The 23,867-nt window shown below is 39.9% G+C and overlaps 2 protein-coding genes across 2 annotated transcripts in view; one reads left to right on the top strand and one right to left on the bottom strand.

Moving 5' to 3' along the window:
* The first annotated feature begins 2,320 nt into the window (after nucleotides 1-2,320).
* On the top strand, nucleotides 2,321-7,196 carry tm6sf2a (transmembrane 6 superfamily member 2a). The gene is made up of 10 exons (XM_062429428.1): nucleotides 2,321-2,579; nucleotides 3,759-3,862; nucleotides 3,967-4,064; nucleotides 4,152-4,255; nucleotides 4,358-4,440; nucleotides 4,530-4,654; nucleotides 5,275-5,376; nucleotides 5,503-5,595; nucleotides 5,703-5,822; nucleotides 5,927-7,196. Exons 1-10 carry the CDS (start codon nucleotides 2,488-2,490, stop codon nucleotides 6,134-6,136), a joined length of 1,131 nt encoding a protein of 376 aa, XP_062285412.1. The 5' UTR covers nucleotides 2,321-2,487; the 3' UTR covers nucleotides 6,137-7,196.
* A 2,047-nt stretch (nucleotides 7,197-9,243) lies between these two features.
* Nucleotides 9,244-23,867, bottom strand: part of LOC133990820 (neurocan core protein-like) — a gene marked incomplete at its 5' end in the record, with an annotated part of 30,832 nt that continues 16,208 nt past the window's right edge. The window contains 8 exons of the mRNA XM_062429227.1: nucleotides 9,244-9,410; nucleotides 10,718-10,900; nucleotides 12,578-12,722; nucleotides 12,915-12,997; nucleotides 13,476-13,582; nucleotides 13,798-13,849; nucleotides 15,791-15,904; nucleotides 20,288-20,404. Coding sequence (XP_062285211.1) covers nucleotides 9,292-9,410; nucleotides 10,718-10,900; nucleotides 12,578-12,722; nucleotides 12,915-12,997; nucleotides 13,476-13,582; nucleotides 13,798-13,849; nucleotides 15,791-15,904; nucleotides 20,288-20,404 — 920 coding nt within the window. The remainder of the gene's footprint in view (nucleotides 9,411-10,717; nucleotides 10,901-12,577; nucleotides 12,723-12,914; nucleotides 12,998-13,475; nucleotides 13,583-13,797; nucleotides 13,850-15,790; nucleotides 15,905-20,287; nucleotides 20,405-23,867) is intronic.

Genomic DNA, 23,867 nt, shown 5'->3' with positions numbered 1-23,867 from the left:
GTTACTTATGGAAGACTTTGAAACAGATTGATTCCCTTTGTAATACAAAAGATGAGAAAGGAAAAAATGAGGATGAAATAAGGATGTTTAAAGGTGTCATAGTAAAGTTTTAGAGAAGAATTAAGACTTCTTACCTTGCAATCAAGACATGAAGGGCTCCTCCTGTTTTCTTTGACTTGTGAATGAATGGACTTCCAAATTAGTGTGTGCCATACACAGACTGCTCTGAAAATAACACAAACACACAGTAGAAGGTTACGGTCATACAAACAAAAGGCTTACCATAGTAGCTGCTCTACTACGAATAGAAACACAGCATCATTACTTTTCTCTACAAGTGGGCAGGAAGCAAAGCTATGATGAAGGGATCCAAAAATTCGTCAGGATGTCAGTCGCCTCACTAGGATTTGGGCTCTTCTTCATTTGTCTGCATGTTTATCTGAGCCATCCGAGAAGCGATAAACTTCCATTCCATGATGGAGACGGCAACATTCACAATGATAATGAACCACGAGACTGGATGCACACCCCAGTAAAAAACGTGTGTCATGACGTTTGTGCGAAACAAGAGAACACTTGTCATAAAACAAAAGAAGGTGAAGATGACAAACTTAGGTAAAAAATCAATCTTTGCGGTGGAAAAGTGCAAACAGGAGATGAAACAATCGAAGAGATGTGATGAGAAAAGCAGTGAGGTCTCAGACTGTGTCTCAGGGTGAGACTGCCAGGAGCATAAGGCTTTCTGTGTCACTATCAAGGTGTTTATTTGTAATCCTTGACAGGATTTGATTCACACGTGCCACTGTCACCAGCGACACCTTTTAAGTCAGCAGACTGCAAATCAGAAGATGGGGCTCATTCAGCATCATGTGAAGTACCTGTTGCCACTCAATTGCGGTGCAGTTTGCGTGGCTGGCTCACACTGTGTAAGCCAAGAATGACACTAGGACATTACTCCCAAATAATAAAAAATACAATTTAAAGCATTTTCTTGTGCTGAAGTGGTGGATAAATCTGAGACATTACCTGTAAGAATGATTCCTCTTATTCACCTCACAGGATCCTTTCAGATCAGTAAAAATAATATCACTGTGATTTTCCAAGAATTCTCCAGATGAAGCAGAAAGCAGGTCAATTTGCAAAAATATGACTCCAAAGAAAAGCACTACAAGCTGCTCTTGCTGACTACACCTAAGCGAATACAACACCCAGTCATTCAGTCAGGTCCATTTTGACTGTGACTCCCTCAGGCTGGGGTGACCAACTTCTTGGGTTTGTCTTCTGACTCCTCCACCCACTTGAAGTAGGCATCACCCAGGACGAAGGTCCAAAAGATGATAGTTATAGAGGTGTTCACTGTCACAATGCCAATTATTAAAGGGTGAATCATAGCGACAAGATGGGTGGACTCTTTTTAAAAATCTGTGTAACCTTAAAAAATGCCTGTCTGATGTGTGGGTGAAGGGTTGTCCTCGTGCGTCTGTTTGAATAACCTCTCACTGTCTCCGTGTACTCTCTTCATAGACTCCCCACCTCTCTCTACTCTCTCTGGTCACTACGTTTCTGTGGCAACAGCAGCGTAATCCTCTTCAGCTGCTTTGTCACAGAAGATAACGTTGCATTAGATGTAGGGCCGGCTTTGTTGTTCATCCATAAGATGTTGTGCAATGCGCATGTCCATATGTAGGAAAGAAACAGTAGGCAACAACCTGACTGAGAAAAAACGTAATCTTTGTTCTGAACTTTATGTTCCCTCTCAGATATAATCCAGGATTTAATCATGACTTGAGACATCAGACAGGAGGAATTCTTAATCTTGCACCAAATAGGACAGATGGTTCCTTAATGAACCCCAAGGGCCACAGGAGCCAAAATCAAAGTGTGGTGTGACTGCAATATTTGACTTCTGTCAACCCAGACTGACCTCATGTACATAGAATGCATAAATTGCAAGATATTAGAAAGAAAAAGCAAAATAAGTGAAGTTTTATGTCTGGAAAAAGCTCATCAGGATAACCAGTGACATTTGACAGCTGCCTCCACCAGGTGGCAGTCTGCACAAACATACACACACTCAATGGTGAATAGCTAGGGATGAATGATTTTATTTCCCAGCTGTAACATTTCAGATAATTTAAATGTGATATATACCTTAATAACACATCTAAGATTCACTGGCAACATTTTAGGTATAATGCACAATTCAGCAGCTTTATCTGAACTTTATACGACTCTCCCTTTAAGTTTGGACTCATTAAACATGGCTGCTGAGTTGAACTTTGAGACCTACAAGATAATGGACGTGTTGAAGCAGCAGTGACACAGATCAAAAGGCAGCAGTACACTCCCTTCAATCACCGCAGAGGCTGCAGAGGAGAGGACACTATATCATCGAACATGCTTCGTTTCATTGCTGAAAGGATTTAACTGGGAATATTTCTATCTGGACATTTATTTTCCAAAAGGGACCAAACAATAAACTGCAGAATGAGGCCGCCGGTTGAGGTCTCCGTATTTCTCCTTTCCCTCCTCGCTCCTGGAGTCTTATACGCCATGAACAACATCCCTGCGCTCCAGGAGTAAGTGTGTGTGTGTGTGTGTGTGTGTGTGTGTGTGTGTGTGTGTGTGTGTGTGTGTGTGTATGTGCACTCTTTTATAATTTCACTCTCATCTTGGCCTGCTGTATGGAGGCATTGCACAGTAAAGCCGCTGATATTAATAGGCTTATGAAGCGGCCCACAGCCTGAAGGAAAGGAGGTTTAGCGAGGGTGTGTTTATCCTGAGGTAACCTCATTCAAAGCCTACACACTAAACAAGATTTACACAAGCCTTAGAAGAACTGTAAGTGAATTTTAGGAAACTGTCTTAAATAAATTAATAATCTTGAGTGTTAGGCGATTAAACATTTAAATGTAACACCCAATGTTCCTCTCTGTATTAGGATGAAGCCAATTATAGTTAACAGAGCTGCACTTTTGATGATTTAACCCATTTATTTTGATCTTCATAACATTTTGAATAAGTCATGAAGCCTGGATGATACTTGACCAGAGTGATATGGTATTCCAAATCAAAACTGAGCTTGTGCATTTCACCAAATAGACATCTTTAACTATCTTGAAAGTATTTGAATGTTATGTCTAAATAGGAGTAGATAACTTTGAAAAGAAATGAGAAGGCTATGTTCCTTTATAATCCAAAGAAATAGTGTTGGCACAATGAAAGAAAAGCAGGTTATGTACTCATCTAAATAGTCTTGTAATAGAGTTGTAATCATCATTTTCATTCTGTTTTCTGATGAAAGTAGGGCTGCGACTAACTACTAATTCTCCTTTTTTTCGATTTTCAATTAATTTCTTGATTACTTGATTCATTGTTTGGTCTACAGAATTGCAAAAAAGTTGAACAGGTCAATCACTGTTTCCCAAACTCCAATGTGACATCCTTAGATGTCTTCTTTTGCCCCTACCAACAGTCATCTCAAAGATATTCTGTCATAAAGGGCCGAATAAACCCGAAAATATTCACATTTGAGAAGCTGGAACAAAATAATTTTGACATTTTATTTTCAACAATGACTCAAAATGATGAATCAATTAACAAAATAACTCGTGACAAATTTTCTGGTGATCATGTAACAGATTAATCAACTAATTGTTGCAGCTCTTGATGAAGATAAATGTAAAGAAGATGGCAGCTGAAATACTACACAGGTACATTGATGTCTCATTGTCCATGTCAATCATGCTTTTCCTCAGACCCCTGCCCATCCTGGGAATGGGATTGGTCGTGCTGGGATCTGTTCTTCTCCTCCTCCTCCTCACTGTGCGACACAAAGTGAAAGTGGACCCCTTATTCTATGGTACAGTTTGGCAAAAACACACACTTTGACATCTATTGGTGTAGTGAGAGACTGAGGAGCAGCTGTAGAGTTGTTTTTCATTGTGCTTTGATGTGTTCGTTCAGTGTTTGCAGAGTTTTCCTTCACCTGCATGGTTGGCCTGACTAATGCTTTGGAGCAGGATGGCTTCATCTCTGGTTTCATGGGCTTCTACCTGAAGATGGTAAACATGAGCAAAACAATAAATGCTTTAATTTCAGATGCTTAAATGTCAAAAGTTTAAATTCACTGTATGATACTGTCTCTTTAGGGTGAGCCTCACCTGAGTTCTGCCTATGCCGTGATGATGTCTTACTGGGAAGGTGTCATCCACTTTGTCCTCTTCCTCACTGTGATCCACCGCATGTTCAAAGGGTAAGCTGTGGACATCATTACCATCACCACCATCATCGTTACCTGTTTGCTGTGTGTTCAGTGACACCTCTGATGAAACCTGTTGATTTTCTGACCATGCAGGAAGTCCTATCGTAGCCTGGCGTTGCTGTGGGCGGGATCATCCATCGCCCATCAGATTGTTCTCATCCCAGGAGTGATTATTGGTTAGAGCTGCCCACATGAACACTCTAGTTTGTCAGATCATCAGTGTTGTTTCAGGCTGTTTTAATTGATCATGTTGTTATTTTTCCAGGTAAATATGGGTCTAATATTCGACCAGCCTTTTGGAGGAACACACCCTTCTTTTTGGTGCCATTCTGGGCAGCCTCTGTGCTCTTTAGCAGACCCAGAGAGATGCCAGTCATCACAGCAGACAAGGTAAACTTCAGCAGGCAAGACGTGTGTAATAAATATTCACACAGTGGTGTTTCTTCTTTTTTTTGTTCATGGCCCCTGAAAAGAATGCTCCACAAATTCAGCATTGCACTCCTACAACATTGCCAGGCGGTGTTTCCGATGCAGGAGAACCAGATATTCTCTTCTTATTCCACCTGTCAAAACCAGGCACATGCATTACCCACAATGCATCTGGTTGGAGATTCAGGTGTGCTGTGTTAATGGTAGCACAGAGGTCTGGTAACTCCACAACCTCAGATTGTTTTAATATTCTAACTTGACGTCTTCAGACCCTAACAGACCCTGACTCGGCTGACATCACTTGAGGCAAATATGCCTCAAATTTATTGTATTTAAATGAGTGTGTTTTATATTATGTCCTTAATTCCTAAATAATAACTTTTAATGAAAGTAACTATAAATTGAATAACAAATAAAACTAAACATTGACCATGATTAGAAAAAATGTAAACATTAATTTCTGCCATTTACTGAACTGTTATGTTTTGCATGTCAAAACCAATTGCAGTATATCCGCGCTATCAATATATTGGCTCTATTGAGGTGTTAAGGTACTTAAATAAAATGTCTCTGTTGTCTAGATTGCAGCAGAGCAGAAGAAAAGTTTTGTGTCTCGCCCTCTAGACCTGCTTCTCTCACTTCTGTTACTGGGAGCAATGGCCTTTTCAGTTTTCAGAGGCTTTGTAAGTAAAAATTCAATTTTCTAATTTATTTTTTTATTTGTCCAAAATGACTATGTCTGACTGAACAGGCTGTTGACAAGATGTTGCATGTATGGAAACTATAACTCTCCTCCGTCTCTACCTCAGGTGGTGATGGACTGTCCTCTGGATGTCTGTTTCACCTACATCTATCAGTACGAACCCTACCTCAAAGATCCAGTTGGCTTCCCAAGAGTTATGGTGAGTCTGCAGAGAAATCTATCAGCACACTGAATTAAGCTACTCTTTATATTTTTGTGTTCCAAAAAGAACTGATCATTTCTCGTTTTTGTGTGCCATTCTTGTAGATGCTGGTGTATTTGTTCTACGCACTTCCCCTGCTGGCTATCCTCATCTATGGTCTGAAAACTCCTGGCTGCAGCTGGATGCTGGACTTGACCATCTTTTTTGCTGGAGCCATGGCCCAGGTAACTGTGGTTGTTATTTTTGTTGTTTATTTTGGATATCAAAAGCAACACACACCATGAATCATGGTGTTTACATCCTCCTCCTCCCCTGCTGTTCTCCTCAGACCCAGTGGTGCCATATCGGAGCATCTCTGCACTCTCGCACTCCCTTTACGTACCGAATCCCAGCAGACAAATGGCGGCCTGTTATCGCCTTCAATGTGCTGCTTGCTGCTGCGCCTTCTCTGCTGGCCCTGCGCTGCCACACTTACCCTGCTTATTTTATGAAGCCTGTTCCAGAGGGACAGACCATCAACGAGAAGAAGAAAAAATAGATCACACACACACACACCATCTATGGATTGTCGAGGAATACTTCATGTTGTGACAAGGCTAATGTTGTCTGGAGACTCTACTCGGTGTGCAAACTGCATTAAACAGACAGTTTTTCGGAAATCTAAAAACTGTTGCTCTCTATGTTAACTGGTCAAAATCAGTCACCTCGTGCAGCACTTTCTGCATGGACTATTGGACCCTGATAAGAAGGCTGTTGATGGAGGTGAGGACTGTGATCAGCTCGCACAGTTTTCAGATGACTCATGCAGATACCCACTTTGTATTTTCCCAAATTAAAACTGTTAACCTGGATCATATCCAGCAATACACTGCAGGAGAGTGACATCATTATTACACAGTAAATCTCTCACGTTTATATTTTACTATCTTTAATATGCCAGGGTCAATGGAAACAGCTTTCATTGTTTAAAAACTGTGACTATAAGAAGTGTTTACAGGATTCACTGAATAACTTCAGAGTTTGTAAGAGGGGAGATGAAGAGAGATGTTATTCAAGTGAAGAAGATGATTAAGAAAAAAAGTCCATTTGGTGAAACATATCAACTTGTATTGTGTAACATCTACATGTTGTATTAGAACTGCAACTAGAGATTTCATTCATTATTTAAATCAAGAAATTATTTGTTCAATTTAACTGATTCATTTTTTTGGTCATTAAAATGGCCGGAAATGTGAATAATGTCCATCACAAGTTCCTGACATCTCAGTTAATGTCTTCAGATTGTTTGTGTTGTCTGACCAACATTCCAAAACCCAAAGTGATTCAATTTATAATGATACACACCAGAGAAAGAAGGAAACACTCACACTGGAGAAGCTGAAACTGGAAAGTATTCAGTGTTTTTGCTTGACAGATGACTTAACGATTAATTGATCAAAACCTTTCTGTAGACCGATGAATCTATTTCATTTCAGCTCTAGTTGTACTTTATTACTTCTCTCTGTGTGGTTTTCCATGTTTTATGTTCCATGTTTATTTTCTACAATAAAAACAAATGGAGCACTGAAAGGATGTTTGATTAAATTACATTTGCCTAAACCACATCTTTTTTTTCCATCCATTATTTTTAGGTATAGCTACTCTGAGGTTGTTTCTGTCTGCGCTTCTAAACTTTAACAAAGCACAAGTTGATCATAAATCTCATGTTGGATTCTCCATTCATTCACAGACTGAACAGTTTAGCCTACTGGTTTAAAAGGAGTGTCTCTGCACGTGTCAGTTAGCCTCTGACTGGTGATGTCATTGTGACCTATGTGCAGTGGGCCACTGGCCCAGTTAACTGCTATGGTTGTCAAACTGATAAGAGTTGAACCCTGGATATAGGTGAACTGTCACACATGCAGCAGCTACACATATGATCACATGACACACTGTTAGACACGGTCAGTGAGGTGGTGAACAGCTGGGAGTGCTGGAAGTCAATGGCTCCTGGTGATTTGGATGCAAAAACGTAATTTTTAAAAGGTGAATCACAAAGTCTTCCTCATGTTAGTGTATGTGTACAGAGGACACGCAAGTAATTTTTTGATGGGAATTTGCTGACCTGATGTGTGGTTTGCATTTCATAATTTGAAATATGTTTAATATGAATAAATGCAATAAAGTTCACACTAGAAATTGGTCCTGCTGGATTGTAGGAAATTAATCGGCTAATAAAAGTCGGATTTTAGACCATGTTCATGTCGAAAACTTTTGTGACATTCAACTACTTTTATATGAAAATGTGACAAAAGTATAATAGAACAGTTGGATAAAATAAATATTGAAAACGATCTAGATTATAACAGACTGTTAGAAGCGCAACACAATGGGTAGATTTGAAATGAAGCTGGTTGAGTTTCATCTGCTCAGGTTTAAAAAATGACATGATAGAAACATACTGTAAGCACCTCAGCACTTTACTATATCTGCATTCACTCCTGTAAGAAACACAAGACAAAAGATAATAGACACATTGGCGGTTTGTTGGTTTGACAGAAACACACTGATAAGAAATACTGTTCATTTTTTCTCTTTATTAAGAATGGAATACAACAGCAGGACAAAAAGTCATAAGAACACCAAAAAAGTGGATGATTGATCAAATATCAAAGGGACCAAAGACAAAACAAATTGTGACATTCTACCCATCGTGTAAATATAGCCGTGCAAAGATTGAGAGTATTCAGCGAATCAGATACAATCAAGTGGTTATCTCAAGAAAGAGTCCAATAATCCCATCCACACTACTAATCAATCAACTGCCAATGAGACATATTCATTAGCTGAGAGTGCTTAAGGGGATGACGATCTATTTGATTGGACAAGGTCCAGCTATTGATCAAGGATCAGCCAATAACAAACACCACAATATTTACAATACAGAGATTAGAGGCAATCAAATGATTAATTTTGTTACTTGATTGTTGGATTTATATAGTATAGAAAAGTGATGTTACACCGGCTCTCAGAAGTTTAAGTTTAAAAAAAAGCTTATTCACTAACAAATGATTCATAATAAATAGTAACATTACACAAAAACATAGCAAATATTAGAAAAAAGCATGTCAGTAGAACAAAACAGACCAGCTACTCAGGTGCTCTATGGAAAAAGTAACAGCTACAGTACACATACAAAAAGCTCAGGGTTACCAGGGACTGAATGCTATCTTGCATCAATTACATCTGTGCTTTGTAAACAGAATACTAGGATGAAAGTCATTTTTCATGTAGAACAAGCAAACCTTTACAAAAACAAAGAGTGGCTCAGCACTTCATTAAGTTTCTCTCTTCCACGCATACGCTCACACACGCTCGCACACCGCTGCCAGTCTGAGAGGGTTATAGTTTGTAGAAAGGTGGAGGATTTACTGAACTGAGATGTTAGAGAGGGAGGATGTTAATAAGAGTTAGTGTTACTAGATAAGTGTTCGCATGGACCTTGGTTAAAGGAAGCAGGGTGAGAACAAAAAGAACAAAACACCCAAACTCAGTGATGTAAACTGTATGTTAGAGGGAGAAAACCTTATTCATCAGGAGGAATAAAGCTAAACAGAGCATGGCTAGAAGCAAAAAAGTGTTTCACGTAAACTACTGTCTTTCTTTATAGGCCATGGTTAGCACCTAGGCATTGCAAATGTTGTATTATTTGGTTCAGTAGTAGCTGTGCACGTCCTCTCTGGCCTTATGTCCCTCTCCTCCGTGTCTCCTGTGGCTGCGACGCTCGTGGTGCTGATTGTGGTGATGGCGTCTGTACCGGTGTGACCTCCGGGCTGAAGTTGAAAGGAAGCAAATTAGTTCATCTGGTTTTCTATATATACTGTAGTAGTTACACATCACAACTGTAGGGTAACAAATAATGTTGTAAGATTATCACACCTCATGCCACTTTTTCTCTAAATGAAATCCACTGCTCACTGTTTAAAATAAGGTCTTTTCATTATTGAATTCAAGATTATTGCCATTTCAATCTAATTTACAGTTTGCTATGGTGAGATTACAGGCTACAAAATGAAAAAAGACACCTGTTTTGCGATAAAATCATCAAAATTTCATATAAAATCATCAAATTATCACCGCCAAACAAACATTAAAAAAACATTTTTAAGAAAATATTTTAAATAACTAAATCAAGTGTCCTCATATGTATACTGCAACTATTGCGTACCTTTGTGTTCACACCATTACAGTATCTTATGGATGGAAAACAGACTCTGAATAGGAGCTAGTCCTTAAAAAGAAGGGAGGACATTCACAACACGTTTAGCTGGATGAGAAGTCTCTGTAGTATCTTGCTTCCTTTTTCTGTAGCTAAATGTTATAAATATCTGTAGAGACAGTAGGTCCTGGCCTGTGATTTTTGGTGCACTGCTTTGTCCAGAAACAGTGAAACAGCATTCACATGATATAGACAACCTTTCCACTTATCTTAAAAAGTAAAGAGACATTATTTTACTTATTACTCCAAGAATATTTTAGGACTTGTGTGAGGTGTGATGTGTTTGCATGTCTCTCAGATTGTCTGAGACAGGTCTGCTTTCTGTCCCTAGGGTCAAAACTAAACGTGGAGAGGCAGCATTCACTTTATATGCACCACTCATCTGGAACAAACTCCCTGAAAACTTGAGGTCTGCTTGGACTCTCAGACTTTTTCTGTTTGCTGCTGCCTTTTATTAAATCACATTTGGGGCTTTAGATTCATATTTTGCACTCTTTCATCTTTCTTATTATATTTTAACTTATTTCTTACTTTCTATTTAACTCGAATGTATCTTTTTATATTTATTTTACATATTGCCTTAATGTCTTTTATGTTTTGCACTTGTTATTTTTTTTACTTGTTATTGAAAGGTGCTATACAAATCAATTTGCCTTGCCTTGCTCACCAGGAAAATTATTCCTGCTTTAATTTTCCACAAACAGTAATTTGGTCAAGATATGAGAACTAAAAATTCAGAATTAAAACCTGTTATTTCTATAGGAGACGCAGTTAAAAAACACAAAAAGGCATCATGTCTGTTGATGAGGAAGTGGAGAAAATAACAATAAAATAACGTATCATTAGATATTGAACACTTACACTTTGTGCAGATGATCCTGGGTCGCTCCCAGCTCCCGTCAGCCCGGCAGCGTGCGGTGGGGATGTGGCGCTGGTAGAAGCCTTCAGAGCACTGGTAGCGCACCACTGCATGGATGTCATAGTGTGACCTCCGCCGACCTATCAAATGGGCGTTCTCTACTGCAGGTGGGGTCCCACACAGCACTGCCAAAAATTCAATCAAATGTGAAAAGGTTGGTTGCTGTTTTTGCTCAAGATATGTCTACTTCTAGATCTATTTCACTTAAGTCAGTAGATACATATGGAGCTACAATACTTCCAATGTTACTTTCATTCCTTATGCATCCGTTCAGCAGAGAGAGACTAACTTTAGTTCTCTTTTCAGACTCTAAAAAAGAGCCCACAACTGCTCCGTGTGTGTTGCCTCTAGATGGCAGTCTTGCTGTGAATGTGAGTGATGAGCAGCGCTGTAGCCTGGCCAGAGGGAGGTAATGGGGCTCTCCAGCAGACAGCCAGAAAAACAAATACACTTAAAGTACTTCTAATCCTTACTACTAATCCTGTCCTCCTCCATCTCTTTCCCTGTCTTTCTCTCACTCCTCCAGACCCTCTGCTGTGTCTTCAGAGTTGTCCCTGTCTTTAGTTTTAGTTGCATCCTACAAGCTCTAACTGCATCCACTTTCAGCCCAGCTGAGTCAAATCGCAGAGGGAAGGTGTGGGTAAGTATCAGGAAAGCCTGGTGAAATGACTCACAAGAATTTCAGATCATATTTGTGGACAAGGCAGTAATTGGCAATAACTGCAAGTACAGTTCTGCTGTCTGGACAAGTGTAAGTGAGCTCTGAGGAGGGAGAGGAACAGCAATAAGAGGAAGATTGAGATTGATATAGCCCTAAAAAAAAAATCTATACGTGTTGCTACATGTTGAGACAGAATCACAATCTTCACTAAAGTTTGTGTTTGTCGTTTCATTTTTTGGAGCATCTGCTGCCGTGACCTTTAAAGGAGAAAAACTGCAAATGATGTGAAACAGCTACTTAGGCCTGACCAACTGCTGAGTGGCTGTGTGAGAAGCTCCAGGAAGACATTTTCTGAGCACCGGAGTTGATGATGTGCATTTATGACTAACAGGTGGCCAGCTGGTCAGTGATAACACACTAGAAACTAAACTGTATGAAGAAAGCACCAATCTGTCCTCATAAACTGATTATTAAGCATTGTGCTGTAAGAGAATCAGAGGCCCCCGCCACACTTTGCATTAAAATGCATTTTGGAAGACTGGATTGCAATCAGATGGTGTTTGACCTCATGACAGTACAGGTGTAAATGCACCCAAGACGTATTGAGAATGGAGTGTCACTGGTCAATCCACATCCAACAACTACGTGGTCAGAAATACATGATAATGCGCGACTGTTCCAAATCAGCAAGGTAGCAGCCATTAGCCAGTAGTGAATAAAGCTAGCTAGCAAGAAAACAACAAATAAACTATTGATGTTCAAATAACTTGTGGCTTCTTCCTCTGCCTCCAAAAGCCAGCAAAAGTCCACACAGTAGAGCAAGGCTGACATCTTTTGAAATTCTTTTTGAAATTTTGCAAATGAGAGAAGGTTGTGATGTTCGGTTGTTTGAGCTAGATTGAGCAATCAGATCTAAATAAGGACACTGGAGACACATTGATACCAGGTGTAAATGTAATCAGGTCAAATCAAATCTACATACTGTCTGGATACAAGACACATTTTAATGCAAGGTGTAAAGGGACTAATAGTGGACCTGGAAGTGTCAGGCAGCATTTCAACATCAAATTATTGTTTATTTGTACTTTTCATTAGTATTGCCAGATGTTTGGTTACATTCAGTCCAGCTGTGTCACAGTACCTGTGCCTTTCTTGCAGATGTAGGGCAGGTTGTAGTTGCAGGGAACGTCGTTCCACTTGCCATCCTCATGGGCGATGGTCACCACACAGTCCTCGCCGCCTGCAAAGAAGTTATCCGGCTGGCTCTCCCTCCAGTTCTCATATACCTTAACATCAGTAAAGAGCAGAATTCAGACGCATTTGCTTTTATTAGTCTCTGCTGCCAGGCAAGATGAAAACTGGTATTTTCACATCACTATCTGGCATTTGTGTGATTACACCTGAGCTTTTGCATAAAAATTGAGAGAGAAAAAATAATTTAAATGACAGGGCAGTACAAATTTGAGATGATGACTAACCAGATCGTTGCTGTCAGTCCACTGAAAGTCCTCCTCCACTGTGCGGTCATTCAGACCGATCCAGGCGTTGTCATGACCAAGACCTGGAAAAACCACCAACACCATATTTCCATTAGACTTAATCGCTTATCTGTAAAAGCCCTGATGTCCAACACACACACAGCCAGACACACACACACACACACACACACACACACACACACACACACACACACACACACACACACACACACAATGTGTATTTAGACTCACAAACTCACACAAGTAGTCTGTCCTTTTCCGTTTTGTGTATTCAACCACATTTTTCTTTTATCATTTCATTTGCATTATGTTGTTTTCAATTCCTCTTCTTTGTCTTTCACTCTTCCATTAATAAACAACACCTTGTCTGTGTTATCCTACATATAACTTACAGTTTTTAAAATGTAATTTAATTTTATATATTCTTGTTTCTGTATGTCTAGATCACATGTTGGATTTAATTTTATGTCTTTTGTTGTGGTTTTATGTGCGTGTTATACCCGCAGAAGACAAAAGAAGCCAACAGAAATACATTCATACCATTGATAAACTGCTGCTCAGTAGCGGAGATGACACTACTGAGGTGGGCACTGTGCTCTCTGCAGTCTTTCTCTGCATCCTCCCAGGTGTGTCTGTGGGTGAAGTACCTGAGGGACGACACCGTGTGAGTGTATATGGAAATACATAATTCATATATTATGAAGTAAGACAAGTTTAAATGCTACAGAGCGCTGCAGTAAGTATGTCACACATAACTCAAGGGTATGGAAGAGTAATGCAGATAAATGAGGCACCTGTGGTTGCAGGTAGATATACTGTAACATTCATATTTACAGTAAAGACAGCTTTTCATCGTTCCTACCTGTAGCAATGGCCGTGGAACTTCCTCCAGCCATGCTCGCAGCCTTCTATGTCTGTAGGGGTGAAAAGAAAAGAGAAGGGAAAATTAGTGAAGCTATAATGATTTTTTGAAGGGTAAAAACCAAGTCAAGTGCAGGAGTAGATACAATAGTCTGTATAGGATGGGAGAAGAGAGTCAGCAAAAGGCTCTTTTGCCAAAAGTTCTATCTCATTTGGCAAATAAAGACTAAAATATATGACTGTGGCATCTTGAGAGGCTGAATACATTAACTGTAATTATACAGGCTCGTTTTCAATTCACAGCACATGAGGCCCTCTCCCTGCACGATTAGCATTCATTACCAAGGCCTGTGGATTCATTTATAACTGCAAAGGTTAGATATTCATTTATCCTCATTACTACTAGTGCACAGCGCACGCACGCACGCACATACGCACACACACACACACACACACACATTCAAGGAGGGCAAATCTGGAGGTGGCTGAATCCAGTGAGGTAATGAATCAGTGCTTGTGTGCGTGTATGCATGTGGGTTTAAGAGTGTTGTATGAAGGGTGATTAGTGCCACTGATCGGAATCTTGCTAACGTGTGTGTGTGTGTGTGTGTGTGTACATGTGTTTGTTTATTGTTCACACTGCACATGCTCATGGGACTAGATTGCTTCTGAGTTTGTCTGTGGCTCTATATGATTATTTTTGTTGAATTACAGATTGCCATCACTGGATTTTCAGGTTGATTGCTGCCTCTTTGATTACCTAACACTGGTTTCAATTTGATCGCCTGCATCACACTATTTTGCACCAGGTCGGTTCGTCACCAGCTTTGCCTTGTTTGTTTTTAGAAACAAAGCTTCACATCCGCCTGCTTGTTTGCCATTTTTGACAGCCTGTTTTGTTGTTGTTGCTCCTCATCTCTAGAACAGCCTCCCACAAAGTCTCCGAGAAGTCAAATCAGTGCACATTTTTACAGGAATAGAGCAACATTTTACGAAAACTGCAGAGTACTGTCCAAAGGCAGCAAGATCCACCCACTAGTACAAAGCTCACTAATTAAAAGGGTCACATTATGCACTTTGCCAGGTTCCATATTTTTATTCTGGGGCTCTACTGGAATATGTTGGGTTGAAAGAAACAGCCCATTTTTGTTTGGTCTGATCACATTTTGATAGCCTAGAAGACCCACACAATTGAATTATTTTATCCTCATTCATTTAGTTGGAGGGCTAAACCAGAAGTAAGCGATCTCAGCAGGTGGAGGTCTCTACTGAGCATGCTCTATGGACCCATTGAGCCCATAGATAATGCACAGTATGGCGTTTTTGGTTTCATGTGCCACTGAACAACTTTTAAAGAAATAAACAGTCCCCTGTAAGAAATTATCTCTCAGCAAGAAAGACATTTTTTGTGTCAAACATCTTTTTTTCTTTGGTCTTCCTCTTGGATCCCCAATAATTTTTTTTTGTCTCAGAGAACTACAAACTATTCAGTCTTAGCTCCATAAAAATATTAGCTCATTAGCTCCATAAAAATACAGGATACAAATGTTTACACTTACATTACATAATACAGTTAAATAATGAATCATCGCTAACTAAAAAAAACACTAATATGATTGTACGCATGTGGGCATGTGTGCATGCATGGAGAGGCACTGACTAAAAACTGTGAAAATACCTACTGATGCTTGGGAAACTGTGTGTATTTTTTGTGCATGCAGGAGATTCAGTATCTGTCACCTTGCAGCGCTGTGATACACAAAGATACACTGTCTGATAGCTACAGAGATGCAGCCTTGTGATATTAGGTTATGACATATAGCTGTAACAGACCCTGCACACTGATGAGGATTATTTCAACCAGCACAGTTATAGCCAAAACCTCTTACAGCTTCACACATGAAGGATTTCATATGAACAAATAATGCATGATAACTCCCCTCACGTAGCCCCATTTGTATGTGTGCAGTATTCTCCGTCTGTCTTCCTCTCACCTTTCTCGCACGTGTCTCCTCCGTAGCTCGGCAGGCAAAGGCAGAGGAATGAATCAATCTTGTCGATGCAAGTGCCTCCATTTTCACACGGCTCCGACTGGCAGTCATCAACATCTGTGAGGGAGAAAAAAGCAGCAAGAGCAGACGGGTTGTAGATCTCATTAGGGTTTCTAATTAAAAGGATGTATTCTGCTGTGGAGATGTTAGAGAAAAAGAAACTGAGTGGGTGTTTGCTGCCATTCAGACACTGACATGAGATGAGCTGGCCATTAGTCCTGGTTTAAACAGTGAAATGTGTCCATGTTGGCAAGTATACTATCATAATTCAAACAGAATCCACATGGTCTAATCCCCTTTGCATTCCTTCTTTGTCCTCATTCACTCTCAGAGGAAGACTCTCTAAAAGCCTTTTAAGTATTGTTATGTCCATCTGTGTGCATTTACACAGTTTCAGGTTGACTTGACGTAGAGTATGACTAATCTCTCCTTTTATCTCTTGTCCATTGCCTCAATTTACAAAAGGCTACATACTGTAAAGAAAAAGTTATACGCTGCAGGCTGCACTGCTTTTACTTTAAAGCATAGACATACTGTAGACATAAATAAAGTGAGACTCATGTGACCAGATGAGTCAGGTTCAAGCCCAGATTTTAGCAGGCACCCATCCTGAAGAGGCCTTAAGATACAACAGATACTGTACCAGCTCTGGGGCTGCAGCAAACTGAGCTCCCTGACCTCTCTGTGGGAAGAAAAACGCAGGCGAAAGGAACACTTCTCTACAGGGATCAATATAGTATCACTTTATCATTGTAAAAGGAGGGCATGTAATCTTCTTTCGCCACTGTGGGGGTTTTTTGGGCCCAGAATAACAGATGTACCCCCAGGACAGCAGAAATCTATTAAAACTCACAGCAAGAGCGTGAAAAGAAAGCTACTTACGGGTTCAAATGTACTTCAAAGTGTTTCCTCTGATCTTAACTGTTACTTAGTTTCTAACAAAAATCTGAAAACTGACAAAGGTCAGCGAATGTGGAGAACTAAAGGTGTCACACAGATCAAACTGTAATGACCTTTAGCCACATGCAAGACACTTATCACTTTAAATCAGCAGCAATGGTACGGATTAATTTTTAATCTGGATTAAATTGTGATTTATCAGAAAGAGTCTCTGGCAGTGTAAAACAAAGTAAGATTTTTTTTTTTTTACTGTAAATGTTTTCAGTTTAGATTTACTATACTCAGAATGATTCAGATTTGATCAAAGATTAACTCTAATATGACAGCAGAGGTTTGTTTATAAAAAAATTTAGCATTTTGAATCGAAATGAGGCTGTTTCTTAAAGAAATATAAAGGAACCGACTTCAGAGATCAATCAAGGTTGTTTGTCTAGAAGATCAAACAATAGCAAATTAAGAGCAAAATGTCTCTTTTCTTACTGCAGAAATAGTCTTTAACAGCATGCTTAATCAGTTTAATTTGAAAACTACGACAGTATGTGTAGGATTTAGAAATGTCTTGCTTTGGTAGTATACTGCCAAACAGCAACACAAATGAGGAATAAATGACTGTTGCAGCATCTAAACTATGGTGATATTGTACAATAACCCTGACTTGTTATTTTAAACATTTTCTCTTCTCTCTCATTATAAAGAAAATCAAATCGTCATTGATTAGAGGTTAAATTAAACTGTGTGGGTGCAACTCAGCCTGAAGCTGTGACACAAGGAGAAGAGAAAATCTCTAAATGTTTAATTGAGAGACAAAAGTTTCTAAAGGCTGAATTTTCTACAGGGTGATGGAGAAGTTTAGTTTTGATTAATACATTTTTAGAGAAAATGGCTCCTCCAGGAATGTGTAGTTACTGCAGGTTAACAACTTTTGTAAATAAATCTTATAAATGACGTTTTAACCTATGCTGTATGAATATGAAACCTTTGAGTAGGTGACTTCACTGCTAATTATGTCTTTGAATGACCTCTCACCCCCGACCTTTAGATGGGCTAGTTCACACCAAATTTCATTCCCCTACTAAAATCATTCCAGCTCTTTTCTTGTTCAATATAAAATGTCTTATCTTGTCCTTTTAATCCATTATGCAGAGGGGAGGCCGCTCCTCAGATAGATAATACTGCAAATTCTGCAAATCCATACAAATCCTTCCAACATACCCACGCATCAGCTGCTGGATGTCGTTCGTCTATCTTTTCTGTGACACTAAACAGACAAAACTTGGCACCTGCTAAGTATTAAGGTGTTCACAGCTGAGTGGGACTGTGAATACAGATAAGTATGTGACTGTATGTGGTTAATTTATTCAGAAAGTGTTCACTTCCTTGAGGAATCGTTGCCTAATAAGCTGAGCAAGTGTTAAGGAACAAATTAGGCTCTAAAGGCAGATTTATAACTCTATGTCAAAGTGTCACAGTACTGTACCTCCACACAGATGTATCCTGCAGTGCTACACTGAAGCTCACAAGCACCTCTGCAAAAATATAATTACAGAAGAGGAATGGTTTGATTTTAGAAGTGTGGTGCAGGGATGGATGCATAAAATCTTCCACCACAATACCCACAATACACAGCATGTTGTGATATGGTACAATTTCTGAAAACTCAATTGAGGAACCTTGACAGATAAAATAAGCAGATGGTCTGTTGTTGGGTACCCCAGTGAATTAAATACCTGAAAGGACAAGGTGTTCATCACATAGATGCAATAGCTTTTAAATCCACTATAAAGCAATTCTACTCACTAGTGTAAATCAACCAGAGATATTAAAGTGATAGCTATCTCTGTATAAACAGTGTGGCAAAACACTGTTTCATATTTATCATCATCAAATGGACTTAAAATTCATTGGGAACAATTAAATAGTGAGATTAAATTTCAATTTTTAAGCCAAAATCAAAATTCTGTGAAGTTAGTCGTGGATATTGGTTGATATTAGCTTATTGCAGATAATCGATATCAGTGTATATTTATCAGCTGATAAATCCAACCTCCTGCACCGGTAAAGCTCGCTACACAGGTTTGTGTAAAGAAAACCATTATTTTACAAAAGATTTTTAAACTCTTAAATATCAATATCACATAGCTTATGCAGCATTTTTTGAGTATTCTGGCTGATTAGACTATACCAGCTGATTAGCTGTGCTGTGATGTCATTCACTAAACTACTTGTACTAATATGAATGATAAAGTTGTACTGTCATTTAAAGTTGTAATTCGTATTATCTGCAACATGATGGGGGAGGGATGTCAGTTAAACACAATCTGCTAACACACAAACGGTCCATAGAACAGGCCAAGTGAATAAAACACTGAGTGGATGTACAATAGTTATGTAGAGCCTTTCAGTTGGGGGGCAGTGATTCAAAGAGAGAATAGACCTTCTTCATCAGACATGTTGGCATGTCAAAGCAGGAAGAGGAAGGTTTTACTTTTGTCTCCTGCTATGTTTACACAACTACTTCCACCACCTTTTGCATGTTTGAACAAGTGCAACCATGAATGCAGTCATGGAGATGCTGTCTAAACGTGTCTGTATGCCAGCAGATGGAAAGCATTGTGAACAATTAACCATGGCCTTCAGTCCCTCTTTGTCTTGCAGTTCATGCAGGCCACCATCAGCCGGTGCAACATGGCAGCATGTCGGTCCTGACCTTTTCAATACACTAAGATAAGGTGCATCTAAAATCTGTCATCTGTCAAAACTCTGAACTGTCATCATACCTCTGCTAAGAAGTTAATGTTTTCTCCTCTGTTAGTTTTTTTCTGTCTGTCAGCAGCATATCACAAAATCCTATGATTGGATTTCCATATATTTCAGTCGGCACAAAGGCTTTGGGGCAGAGAACAATTGATTTGTTTTTTGAAGTTGAATCTGAATGTGGGATTTCTGCCATTAAATGATTTATCTTTTTAACCACGATGAAACTAAGACAGGCCTTCCAAAAACCTTAAGGTATTTTTGCAAGGACAAGAAATCAATTCAGCTTAAAAACTAAAGTGACCATGAATGTCCTCAGCAGTGGATTTTTGAGCATTAGCAGAGATTTCTGTTTAGGGTCCCTTTTAGGTCATATGTCTCAAAACAGGATGCTGCAAAAAACCTTGACAGTGAGATATACTAGTAGTGTGACCTTCAGGGACCATAATCATCACCTTGCTCTGACAGTCTGAAAGTAACCTTTAACCCCTGCCTCCATTCAACCTCCTCTCTGGCTATGACGGACAGCTCGGCCTTTGACCTGCCAATGGGCTGCTAGAGAGGCTTGTGTCAATATACAGACTGACGCAGGGCATACTTTATTATGCCAGTGTGTGCTCGCACGTGTGTGTGTGGGATGTGTGTTTGTGTTTGCGTGTGCGTGTGTGTGTGTGTCTGTGTATCTGTGTGTGTGTGTGTGTGTGTGTGTGTGTGTGTGTGTGTGTGTGTGTGTGTGTGTGTGTGTGTGTGTGTGTGTGTGTGTGTGTGTGTTTAAGTATCACTCACCGATCTCGCAGTTCTCCCCAGTGTATCCTTGTGGGCAGTAGCAGCTGTAACCCGTTCCCTGAGGAAGGCATTTTCCTCCGTGCAGACACGGGTTTGTCACGCAGGGCTCCACCTCAACTAAAAGGGACAGACAAACAGGGGGAACATCCAAAATGAGGGATGTGAGTTAATTACCCATACAGTAAAAGAGTTTTTCCTTTTTGGAAATGTGATTCATTTTGGTAAGGATGAAACAGATGAATTGAAGCTCACTGGCTGAATAAAGCACATAACATATTTATATTCTAAAGTTGGATGGTGTTTAACAGAATTTCCTTCACTGCTGCTGCTAGATTGTTCAGATTTTTGTTTAAAAAAACACATGAGTCAAAAAACAAGCCGTCCTAATTTTCCATTGTTCCATCTCAGCCAGAACCAGCTGTTACAACACGCATATCTATTTCACACTGTCTTTTTTCAAAGGGATCAGAAGCCAGAGAGCCTCAACCTCGCCATCCACTCACAGCCACAGTTGTCATGGTTACCATATGGAAAGCCAGCCTTGACTCACTCCACTGAGTGCAGTGGGCAGCGTGAGAACTTCAGACATTAGCCATCCTCAACAAAAATGAGCGGACCCCCCGCTGAGCACATCGGCCCCACTATTCAGACCCTAAATGTGTGCGTGTGTGTGGTCTCCTTCCACAATTACATATTTCCATATCAATTGACACACTACCACGTGTTTCTCCCCTGAGCTGCTCATTATACTTAAGGTCTTTGAAAACCACCACTCGTTAATTCTGGCCGCAGAGCGCGGCTGTGGGAGTCTTTGTTCTGCCAGCTCCCTCTGACACTGAGGACTGCTGAGGAGGGGGTGGTGTGTGAGGTTGACAGTGTGTGTGTTTGTGTGTGTGTGTGTGTGTGTGTGTGTGTGTGTGTGTGTGTGTGTGTGTGTGTGTGTGTGTGCGTGCAGGTTTGTGTGTTTGTGTTTACACGGTACAATGAGAAAAAATCAATACTGTGGCTATGATTAGCCCTGAGGCTGATCCAGTCCAATAACTAACCAGAAGCAGACATCTCAAGCTCCTCTGAATTATCATCACACCAGCTGCTGTATTGGACAACATAGAGCGAGCGTTCAGGAACCAAAAAAAAAAAAAAGGAGAGAAAAAAACGGATTGAGGGTTTTCAATCACATAGAATCCAATAGAGAGATTTCTCAATAGCTTCAGCGATATAAATTTATGATAAGTTTTGCAAGCTCCTCATGGTGTGAATTCTGCTGAAGTCAGGCGCTAAAACCAGCCATGCATTTCATTTAATGTACATCAGTCCGGGCCAACATGCACTTGCACCTTCTGCATCAGTCAAGGTCATGACGAAAAAATCTACTGTTATGATGTGCAGATTTTATGACAGGGTGCGTGTGTGTCTGTATGTGTACCCGTGTGTTTGTGAAAGATAAACCTTGTGCGATTGGCTGTTCATTAAACCGAGTGGTGCAAAAAAATCAATAGTCTGTAGAAGGAGCTGACAGGGTGGACCGTCCCTCGCTCTGCACAGCGTCTGACACCACTGGCACAAACAACGATAACAACAAGCAGGCAACAGCAAAATCAAACTAATAAGTTAACAGATATAGGACGGTTAGGGGATAACACTTTGAAGTGATACCTCAGAGTAATCCACACATCACACAAAGCCTTTTCTTCGAGCGATTGAAACAACAGGCACGGTGGAAATGACATATTTTCGCTTTAAACCTCACATGTCAGTATTGGTATTTCTGTAAAGGCAGGAGAGCACAAGAAGCTGGAAACAAAGAAACTGGCTGGTAATTTAAATGTTATGGAGAGACAGTGTGATATAAATCTGTTCAACAAGACCAGACAATGGAAAGAAACTCGATGTCATTGTGTGTTTGTGCATTGAGTTTCTGGTCTATTGTAATTGTGGATCATTGAGTGTGTTGCTTTGGGGGGTATATGGGGAGTGACTGGGGAATTCGTTTTTTGAGTTTGGGATGTTCTAGGAGGCTAGTTTCAGTATGCCTTGATTTTTGTTGATTGTTTTGTTGTTTTATTTATTCTATTAATTTTTATTTTTTTCATTGTTTTTTTGTTTTTGTTTTGTATTTTATGATGATGTGAAGAGGGGGCAGGACTTGATAAGCTTTCTGCTTCCTCCTGTTCCCTCTCAAACATTATTATTTTGTGTTCTGATATTTTATTTTGATGGTTTTCGATGGATTTGTTATTGTTCGAGATAAAATCCAAATAAAATAAACAAATCAAATAAAAAAAAGGTCCTTGAATCCAACCTGAAACGCTTTTTTATTTTCTCTCTCATTGATTGAACTGACTGATGAAGTGCTTTGTGATCCAGTGCAAATAGTGACCACCACCATGAAACCGAGTCACAAGTGACTAAACTGGAGCTGAGATTATGTACATGAGAGTGAGAGAGAGAGCGAGGGAGAGAGAGAGAGAGAGAGAGAGAGAGAGAGAGAGAGAGAGAGAGAGAGAGAGAGAAAGAGAGAAAGCAATGTGAGCTGAAAGTCATTATTCTTATCCAGTCTCCTGCAAGCTCATCCATCCACTTCTTCTGTTTATGTAGCAAAGATATCTGTGTGTGTGTGTGTGTGTGTGTGTGTGTGTGTGTGTGTGTGTGTGTGTGTGTGTGTGTGTGTGTGTGTGTGTGTGTGTGTGTGTGTGTGTGTGTGTGTGTGTGTGTGTGTGTGTGTGTGTTTGTTTGTGTGTGTCCATGGCCTTCTGCCTGCATGGCTCCAGGGTCTTTCAGTCAATCAATCAACCCTTGTACAGTACACCAGCAGCCCAGATGGTTGCCCTCGGCTTCTTGTCGATACAGTTTACAGCTGTTTTCCATCCGCACTCTTCTCACCCCGAGAAGGCGGCTCAGACATGTCTGCCGCAGACATGACCTGCTTTCAAAGGGAGCAAAATAAATCACCATAGAAATGTGCGATAGCATAATGCCCATGGGGCTTTCAACCACTGGGTGATAGGATATTTCCTGTATATGTGCTTTCATTATCAAGCAAAAAATAAGTAGTAAACCATGTGGCCAGCCGGGAGCTTTGCTGAGATATACATGCAACAGACTTAATCAACAGATATGTATGGTGGCAGGAAGATGTTTCTTCTGGAGGGAATAAAAGGTACGCAGCTCAGGAATACACAATGAAGTGTTTTAAATGTATAAGCCAGCAGGAAGGTCAGGAGAGGAAATGAAAAGGAAATCTTGAAGGAAAATTATTTTTTGACAAGTTTTTGTAGTTTTGGCCATCATTTCTGTTGGTTATTATAACATGCACTTATCAAACCAATTCGTGAGATCTGGGAACCAACAACATTTTAACATTTTTGCTTAACACATTTCCCAACATAACACATACTGTACCATACTAGCCTTTCCACTAACACAACAATGAAAATTATATCAACCCTTCATCCAACCACCGGTTACGCTGCAAAAAAGGAAGTGTCCCGCTGGACTTCTTTTTAGGGATAACAGCAATTCAAACACATCATTACTGAAAAAATCATGGCCACAACTACAAAAATAAGACCTATGTTGT

This window comes from Scomber scombrus, chromosome 11 (genome assembly GCF_963691925.1).
Source record: "Scomber scombrus chromosome 11, fScoSco1.1, whole genome shotgun sequence".
Classification (NCBI taxonomy): Eukaryota; Metazoa; Chordata; class Actinopteri; order Scombriformes; family Scombridae; genus Scomber; species Scomber scombrus.
Note: the sequence above shows the minus strand (reverse complement) of the source record. Positions and strands in the feature narration are given on the sequence as shown.